Raw genomic sequence first — 9,717 nt, forward strand, 5'->3', positions numbered from 1 at the left:
TGTATAATATTAGGTAAAATATTTTGTAGAAGTGATTCAACCATTAAGCTTCTCATTAAAATTTTAAATTTTTTATTTTATTTTATCTTTTATTATTAAAAGTCACAATTTTTAAAAATAATTAATAAAATAAAGACCGATTGTATGCAGTCAAAAGATGCATACATTTGAGGGAAAAGTTAAATTAATAAAGAAAGAACACTATAGAACAGTTCGTTGGATGAAATTTCTTTTATTCAAAAACATCAAATTTAAATTTATTTTATATATAAATCTTATAATAAGATATATAAAAGTTAAATTACAATTTAAGAGTTCGTCGATGCTCCATATAGTTACAATCAACTTGAACTCCTGATCACATACTTGCCATACCTTAAGATGTGAGTATTAATTCATTTGATTACGTTTCACTGTCTCATAAATCTTATAGTGGCTTAGTTTAGGAACATGGCTAAAAGACACATTTTGGCTTTTAACTTCTTTTGGATCATATCATCTCTCTATTTTTTTTACGCATTTAAAAAAAAAAAAAATCAAAAAGTCAGCTTTAACTTACTTCTCAAAACAAGCCAATATACTACATAAATTAAGGCACTGTTTGGCATGTGCTAAAATAACACATGCTATTTTAACACATTATTTTATTTAGATGACAATCATTTCATTTAAATCAAATCATCTCTTTATCACATTACTTCAAATTCAATTTATATTTTACGATTTTTTATAAAAAATTAAAAAATATATTTAATACATGTGAAACACCCTCTAAATTTGAACTACACATCTCCTTTCATAGCAATCTCCTTGACACATTTTCATAGTAAAGTTTGGTTTGATTTTAGATTTTTAGTCAAAGAAAAAGAAAAAGTAAAAAAAGAACAAAATTTATATAAACTAATAAGATAAAATATCATATTCAAATCATAATCATTATATTTTGTCTTTCATAAAAGTTAAAAAAATCAAACCAAACAAGATTAAAAAAATTCCAACACAAAAAAATTAATTAGAAAAGCCACTACTTTTTATTTCAGCAATACTAGTCTTAGGACAAAAACAAAAAAAAACAAAAAAAAAAAAAAAAATCCTAGATTTCAACATCAATAGCCGAAACCACAACAAAAACTTTAAGGTTGAGTTTGACATCTTCAAAAAAAATTAAAAAGTTAAAAAATTACTATCATATTTAAGTCACATCATCTTATTTAAGTCATATCACTTCAAACACAACTTATATTTTATAAAAAGTCAAAAAATACATTTGTTTAGAACATTCCAAACAACTTCTAAATATACACCATAAATTCCAATTTTTTTTTTTTTTTAAGATTAATTTTTTGGTTCGCTAAACTTTCCATTTGCATTTTCCAAGAGGCAGGGAGGAAAAGCAAAGTAGCATGTACATGACCTTTTCTTTGGCATTGACTGCACCATTGTTGGGGACTCCCTTTAGTAGCCAACTTCATCACTACATGAAGACAAATATAGGTAGCTTTATTTTTCAAATTTGAAACGTAAAAAATATTTTTCTTCTAAATATATTTATTTTTTGTTAATTTTATTTTTTATTACATCAAACGTCAAAAAATAAACAAACAGAACTATAAGGTAAAAAATTATTCTTTTAATTTCTCCTTATTTACTTTTTAACAAACTATTTAAACTGCTTATTAAACACCATAATTTCTATAAAATCAAAATAATTCTTAAAAAATGGAAAACATATACAACAATTTTAGCAGTTTGCCATTACATTTTCGAATAACTAGCCTTGAATTAGCTACAACATAAGTTAAAAAACACTAAAAGCAAAATTACACCAAATAATGGCATATTTTTGTTTCCATTTCAGGTCTAAATTGGCATATTATTTAATGTTTAAATTTTTTTTTAAAAAAAACTAAGGTTCCGTTTGGCAAAAGTTTTTTTTAGCTATTTTAGTCACAAAAGACAAATTAGATTATTTTAGCCACAACAAACAAAATATCACATCCAACCCATAATTATTATACTTTTTTTCTAAAAAAAAAATTCAAAAAAATCAAAAACTCAAAAAATTCTTTCTAAACTAAACTTTTTAACTCAAAATTAAGTAATTAAAAAAAGCTAAAAAATTAAAAAACTAACCCACCTTCCAAACGACAGCTAAATTTATTTATAAAAGAGTAATGCTAGGATACCAAATTTTCTACCAAACAAACGATCAAATATCTCAGATAGGTGTAGAGTCTGCAATTTTGTAAGTCTCACACCCATATGAGACATTTGATCATTTATTTAGTAGAAAATTTGGGACCTTTAACATTTTCCTTTATAAAATGTAAAGCACATGAGCCACCTATTTCTTACCTCTCTCTAACCTTATTTTAGTATTGGGAACAGTTGTCAGAAACTCTCTCTCTCTCTCTCTGTTCGTTTGGATAACGCCAGGTGAGGCCAGTTAGGGTTTTCAATCTTCAACATTTCTTCTTCTTCTTCGCCTCTCTCCTTCTTCTAGAGAGAGAAATTTATTTATAGAGAGAGAGAGAGAGAGAGAGCGAGGAGATGAAGGACACAAGTTTGGATCTTTTCGATCCGAGGACGGTGATGGACTCGGAATTCTCGCCCAACGGCGGTCGCGACGGTGATTTTGGCTTCGCATTCAATGATAGCAACTTCTCAGATCGAGTTCTCCGAATCGAAATCATGGCCGATTCGCCGGAGACGAGATGGGACGGCGAGGGATGTCATAGTCTCGCCGATTGGGCCAGGCATCGGAAGCGCAGGAGAGAAGATATCAAGAAAGATAACGGTCAGTACTTCAATTATTGAAAATTTTTAGCTTTTTTGTTTGGGAAGCACGAAAGTCGCGAGAAAAATTTGTATATTTTACCTAATTGTCCGTTTCAAACCGGGGATGGAACCATGGGGAAAATCGGCAAAGTTTGATACAATTGTTCTGGGAAGTTTGATAATTTGTTTCATGCATCTGATTATGATGAAAATTTTGCGAGAAAATGATTGAAAAATTTAGGTTTTCAGTTTGGGAAGCACGAAAGCTGCAAGAAAAAATATTTTACCTAATTGTGTTTGTCCATTTTAAACAAGGGGATGGAACCATGGAAAAATCTAGGAAGTTTGATGACTGTTCTGTAAAGTAATAATTTTTGCATATTTTGTGGGAACTCAAAATCTAATTTTATTGTTTAAGAGATTGTATGCGAAATTTCAAACAAACACCAAAAAAGTTTTATTTTCTTTTGGTTCTCTTTCTTGCATAATCCATTAATAGCTCGCTAATTAAACGGACCCTTGTGAAATAATCATTTCTTATTTTGATTCTTTTATTGAATGTGCAGGCTTTGATTCATGTTTTGATTTAAGGTTATTTGTGGAGATTTGGGTTGGTTGTGGTTGATGTTCCTATTGTTGTTAAAAATGTGTATATAATTTGGTTTGGTTGCTGAGAAAATATGGGAGAGAAAAGAAACTGAAATTTTGAGATGGGATATAATTAATGCTAGACTTGAGAAATAAGAAACTTAGCATTATTCAACCATTTTGTTTGATTGAGGTTAAGTTCATCACTTTTCAAACCAAGACTTTGTATAGTAATAAGCTTGAACCTGATTTAATTTTTAGGGTGAGACCTGTGATGTAAACAGCTTTATTGCCATGGTTGATTGTAAAACTTTTGGAAATTGATTAATCTTGGGACTATCTCATTAATTTGATTTACCTCTGAACCTAATTTAATTTTCAAGGGTGAGGCATGTGATGTAAACAGCTTTATTGCCATGGCTGATGGTAATTTTTTAAAATTTGATTAATGTTGGGATTATCTCTTTAATTTGATTTCAATTTACCTCTATTGTTTAAATTTTAGCATGCAAATTGGTTCGTTGATGTATTTTGAAGGGTAAGATTTAAATGCAGCTATTTCAAAGATATTGGAAAAAGTAGTTTTTAATTTCGTAACAGATGGTCTGTTATGTGAGCAATTGTGAAAATGGTCAGAGTTTTACATGTTTTAATGCTGCAGTTAAATTGATAGAGATTACAGATAGGAAAACACGTTACTATTGTTTAATTGTCATTTTTTACATGTTGGACCCTGATGGGTTGTCTTATTTACTTTACTAGAAGTGGTGGCACATGTGATGCGTGTGCTTAGTATCGTTTCCTTCCAGTGAATAAGGTTGTGAAAGTCCAATTGAGTTCAAAATCTTAAAATTTTAACAGTTTTTTGGGTTGGGTTGAACATGGGGCAAAATTTTAGTTTCCATGTTTACACCCCGTTTGTGAAACCGAATATGTTATTTGTAGAGCATAATTGGTAAACAAAATAGCGTGACAGAGTTCACACCAACTTGGGTGCTCACATTATATATTAGTATAGATGCTCTTATTGTAGATCAAATATTTGATTGATTCATTAATTGGGAGGGTTCTCTTTGAAATAGATTATTTCCCTTTCTACTATGTGATGCATATTGTGTAGAGTTATCATACTTCTGCACCTTTTGGATAATCGTACTGATGTTGATTGACATTGACTATATGCTTACAGCTGTGGATACTGCTGGATGCCCTGAGGAGGAGATTTTGAATTGTAACCAGATTGATACTGATGATGGCGTGGGCTGTGAAGACGAAGATGAGGAAGCAGGTGCAATGATTGAAGAATCACATTCAGGTGATAGTTCGATTTCAAGTCCAGTTACAATTTTTCTTGTGTTTTGATTTTTCTTGGCTCCAAAAGTCATTCCAAATCAATAGGATTTCAGTCTATTCATAATTTCTCCCACAACCAACCATCTTTAATTGCAACTATCATTTTAGTTTTGAAAATTTGGAAAAAGAAAAAGACTAATAGAAAGTTAGCTATTAAGCTGCACAATTCCCAAAATTCCCAACTTTTTTGGGTTCAGCTATGCAAAATTTTGTTCTGCCATGTAACTCTGTCTGCTGTCAAAAAATTTCCTTTGAATTATTGGTAGTCTTGTCTTTAAAAATATTCGTGGAAGTGATCACTATGAATCTCAAATATGACAATTAAACCGGAACAAGTGTTGTTTTATGCTCTATATTGTCGTATTGTTTCCCTGAAAGAAGTGGTGTTTCAGAGAAGCCACCAGCCGATATTTAAAACTTTACGACCAATATTTAAAACTTTGATTATTACCTTTTTTATGCCACTGAGAAGTCAACAGCCTTCTACATGCTGCTATGGTCAGCTCTTGTTATTTTAATGCGTATTATTTTGCAGGAGATGAAGCTGCAAATAGTAATGATTCAGACTGGAGCATGGATTGTTCTACAGTTCTGAGAGTTAAGACCTTACACATCAGCTCTCCCATTTTAGCAGCAAAAAGTCCATTTTTCTATAAGGTAAGGATCATTATGTTTCTTCAAGTTGGTTTTCTTTCTTTGCTTTATAACAGTTCTGGATGATGTTCCACTCCATTCTGTTTTATCATTTATGTAGCTCTTCTCAAATGGGATGAGAGAGTCAGAACAGCGGCATGTCACTTTACGAATCAATGCCTCTGGTATGGATTAAATTTCTAGCATTCTTCTTTTTGGACTGTGTTTTGGTTTGTCCGACTCTTGCTCAGTATCAAACATGAAATTTTACTTTTTGCATGACTAATATCTTCAAGTTGCATTTTCCTATAGAATGTTTAATAACTAATGTTTTGAAAAGACACAAACCAGCTTTAAGATGATTGAAAGGAGGCCTTTCCCAAAAAAATTTTATAAAAAAAATTACCTACGTTGTTGTTGTACCATAATATTTTTAGTTTCATTGGAACAGTTGGACTTGTTTAAGTGATTTGTGAGAAAGGAATAGACACTGGTAAATTACAGTTATGTTTCCTTAAATAACCATCCTTTTTTTAACTCTCATGGAACAGAGGAAGCTGCCCTCATGGAGCTCCTGAATTTTATGTATAGCGGTACCTTATCTACAACTACTGCTCCTGCTTTGCTGGATGTGTTGATGGCTGCGGACAAGTTTGAGGTTGCTTCAGGCATGCGGTATTGCAGCCGGTTATTACGCAATTTGCCCATGACTCCAGAGTCCGCATTGCTATATTTGGAGCTTCCTTCCAGTGTCTTAATGGGTGAAGCAGTTCAGCCTTTGACTGACACAGCAAAGCAATTCCTTGCGGCCCGTTATAAAGACATTACCAAGTAAGTCCCTCTCTTCACAGGTGCCTCATGTTCTCCTGTCTCGAATCTTTGCCCTTTTGAACGTCTGTAGTTTTGTTTCCATAAAAGAAGTGTTGTTTTATGTTGTATACTGTTATTTTGTCCCTTTTGGATTGGTTTCCTCTTTGCAATTGAGATTTGAATTATCAACTTGTTTGGTTTGGATTTTCAGGTTTCACTTTTCAGAAAATTGAAATTTTTTGTTTTTCGTATTTTTTTGTTTTCACTGAATTTTTTTAATATTCTAAGCATTTTTTTTTAATTTTTAGATACGCCTAACATAAATACACTTAAAAAGTATAATATTTTTGAAAAAAAATCATTAGAAAATTCACTAAATACCAAAAATATATTTTAAAAAAATACGAGAATTCAGTACATTTTTCGTATTCTTGTGTATTTATTGATTTTTTAAAATATTTATTTACAAAAATTTTACTTTTTAGATACATCTAAGTAAGGTGCATCTAAAAAAGTAAAAAAATTACTTAAAATTTTAAAAATATTCACTAAAAACAAAAAAAATACAAAAAATAAAAAACTTAATTTCTAAAAAATTGAATCCAGAAAATTGAAACCAAACACAAAACATATTATTTTTTAAGCGGTTAGGTGGGTTAGCTCCATATCAAAGCATGAGAGAAGGTTTAAGCATCATTTCAATCTCATTAGATGTCTTTGTTCTCAGCTTGGAAAATCAATTCATACCATGCCCAGGTTTGGAAGGAATAACTTTATTCTGTAGGAAACTGCTAAATGCATATGAAAAAGGTCCAAAACTCTATGATCTCTTGAGATGCAATGCTTTATATTTTGTTTCCTGAGATGACTCCGAGTTACTGGGCACAAAAACTTCTCTAAACTGTTTCGACATTCATCCCTTGCATCATCTTTAAGGAAATGAATCTGTTCTGTAAGCTGATTAACATGGTGAATCAATCCAGTAGGTCATATTCAGGTTCAAAGTGTAAAAAACACATGAATATTGCATGGTTACAAAAACACCTGAATACCACCTTTTGTTCTGAAAAATTAACTTTTCTTGGTGTGTCCGTCCTTTATTATTGCCAAACTAATACCACCTTTTGTTCTGAAAAATTAACTTTTCTTGGTGTGTCCGTCCTTTATTATTGCCAAACAGTGTACGACTGCTATAACTAATGTTAGATGCTGTTTGAGGAGCATGTTTACGAGTTTTTTCCTTTTTTTGCCAGGTTCCAGGACGAGGTTATGAGCTTGCCCCTTGCTGGAATTGAGGCAATTTTGTCAAGTGATGATCTCCAGGTGGCATCAGAAGATGCAGTATATGACTTCGTATTGAAGTGGGCAAGAGCCCAGTACCCAAAACTGGAGGAACGTCGGGAAGTTCTCGGTTCTCACCTTGGTCGCTACATTCGCTTCCCTTACATGACATGCCGGAAGCTTAAGAAGGTTTTGATCTGCAACGACTTTGATCATGAGCTTGCATCCAAGGTTGTGCTAGAGGCTCTTTTTTTCAAGGCCGAGGCGCCACACCGTCAGCGAACCCTTGCTGCAGAAGAGTCTGCTTCGACAAACCGGCGCTTCGTTGAACGTGCCTACAAGTATCGCCCTGTGAAGGTTGTTGAGTTCGAACTTCCACGACAACAATGTGTCGTTTACCTTGATTTAAAACGAGAGGAGTGTGCAAACTTGTACCCATCCGGGCGGGTCTATTCCCAAGCTTTCCACTTGGGCGGCCAAGGTTTCTTCCTCTCAGCACATTGCAACATGGATCAACAGAGCTCATTCCATTGCTTTGGGCTGTTTCTTGGAATGCAGGAAAAAGGGTCAGTTTCTTTTGCCGTTGATTACGAGTTTGCGGCTCGATCAAAGCCAACAGAGGAGTACATTAGCAAATACAAGGGCAATTACACTTTCACTGGTGGCAAAGCTGTTGGGTACCGTAACTTATTTGCAGTACAGTGGCCTTCATTCATGGCCGAGGATAGTCTTTACTTCATCAATGGCGTCCTCCATCTCAGGGCTGAGCTTACGATCAGGCATTGATAGCTCTACCTTTCACTCTCTCTCCCCCTACAACTTTGTGTTAATTTCTACGTTCTTGGGTAGGGCTAACAACCTTCTTGACCTTGGATTTGAGAAGAGCACTAGAGGTAATGCCTTTTACTAATGTTTCTAGTTCAGATGTCAAACAATAATTATTATTGCTCTTTAGTCCTTGGGGCCAAATTGTGCTCCAGGGAATAGATTAGATAGTGTAAAAGTAAATGGATTCCTGGGATTTTGAATGATTACCTGTTCTCTGACCTTACCAGACTTTATGCAATTTGAAGTTGAATCTGATTCTGAGATTCATCTTTGAGAAAATGCATTTTCAATGGGAACATTTCAAAATTCAAAATAATTGTACTTAGTTTTATGAATGTGTGTGTGTCCGGTGTTCGTAAAAGTTGTGACGTGGGATATAGTTTTCACTTGCATACATTTACACCTTTATTTTTGTTTAACATGACATGATGTTGTACCTTACATCAGGTTTTGTTTGCATACATGATGCAAGAAATTAGTGTTCAAGAGAGGGGATGTGGAATAGGTGTTTTGGCCTCTGGAAATAACAGTTTTCTTTTTAGAATGTGTGCTTTTGACAATAAAAGGTTGTATTTTTTGTGTTTGAAATGAAATGAAATGAAACCAAGCGACTTGACACACTTCATTCAAGGAAAATATATCAAATTTTATATTTGATTGTTTTAGTTTTTAAGATTAAATTTGAGAGTTTTGCCGTGTAAAAATAGCTATTTGAGTTGAATGGATTTAGGCCAAGTTTGGCATGTGCCTAAAAAGTCAAAAATTTAAAAAATTATTCAAAAAGTTAAGAAGTTAAAAAGTTATCACTATTTATCAAAAGTCAAAAAGTACGGTGGTATAATTCTCAATCTTAATTTTCTCTTACACACTAATTTATATAATTTTTTAATACACATTTTTTCATAAAATATTAAAAAGTTAATCCAAACAATCATATTTTTTTTCTTAATTTTTTAGTTTAAAAAGTCAAAAAGTGCATTTATTTAAGACATCCCAAACAACCTCTTAATAGCTAAGATTTTCAATATTTACGTTTTAGATTTTGAGATAGAGATGCCAACGAATCGAGTCTAATTTTAGTATGTCTAAGTTTGTTTATTAAAATTTTAATGAGTTCAAACTCGAGCTAAATAAAAATTTAATGATCTGAGTTTTAGGCGAGTTGGTTTAGACTTGATTCGAGTTTGAGTTTGTTCAAGAGTTTTAAGGTGTTAAAAAAATACAAATTTATATTTATGTATAAGAATAAGTTATAATTAAAATTTTGATTATATAATTATATATATAATATATATAAATTAGCGTATGTCCGTGCCTAAATAAATAATATTAGAATTAGAATATAATTGTAATCTCAATACTATTTAATTTTTTTTTTTAATTTGATAAAATTACAAATTTATTATAAAATTTTGAAATTCTCACGAAATTTCTCACGAAAACTTA

At 32.0% G+C, this 9,717-nt stretch overlaps 1 protein-coding gene across 1 annotated transcript; it reads left to right on the forward strand.

Moving 5' to 3' along the window:
* Positions 1-2,346: 2,346 nt before the first annotated feature.
* LOC114260750 (BTB/POZ domain-containing protein POB1) lies at positions 2,347-8,587 on the forward strand. Its single transcript, XM_028200929.2, has 6 exons — positions 2,347-2,797; positions 4,556-4,681; positions 5,255-5,376; positions 5,474-5,537; positions 5,904-6,183; positions 7,416-8,587. Exons 1-6 carry the CDS (start codon positions 2,551-2,553, stop codon positions 8,227-8,229), a joined length of 1,653 nt encoding a protein of 550 aa, XP_028056730.2. The 5' UTR covers positions 2,347-2,550; the 3' UTR covers positions 8,230-8,587.
* Positions 8,588-9,717: the final 1,130 nt, after the last annotated feature.

Source organism: Camellia sinensis, chromosome 2 (genome assembly GCF_055761805.1).
Source record: "Camellia sinensis isolate YWXY chromosome 2, ASM5576180v1, whole genome shotgun sequence".
In the NCBI taxonomy this organism is placed as follows: Eukaryota; Viridiplantae; Streptophyta; class Magnoliopsida; order Ericales; family Theaceae; genus Camellia; species Camellia sinensis.

Coding starts and splice junctions, on each gene's coding strand:
- LOC114260750 (XM_028200929.2), top strand. CDS start 2,551: ATGAAGGACACAAGTTTGGATCTTTTCGATCCGAGGACGGTGATGGAC. Junction 2,798..4,555: donor AGATATCAAGAAAGATAACG/GTCAGTACTTCA, acceptor ATATGCTTACAG/CTGTGGATACTGCTGGATGC. Junction 5,538..5,903: donor TTTACGAATCAATGCCTCTG/GTATGGATTAAA, acceptor CTCATGGAACAG/AGGAAGCTGCCCTCATGGAG.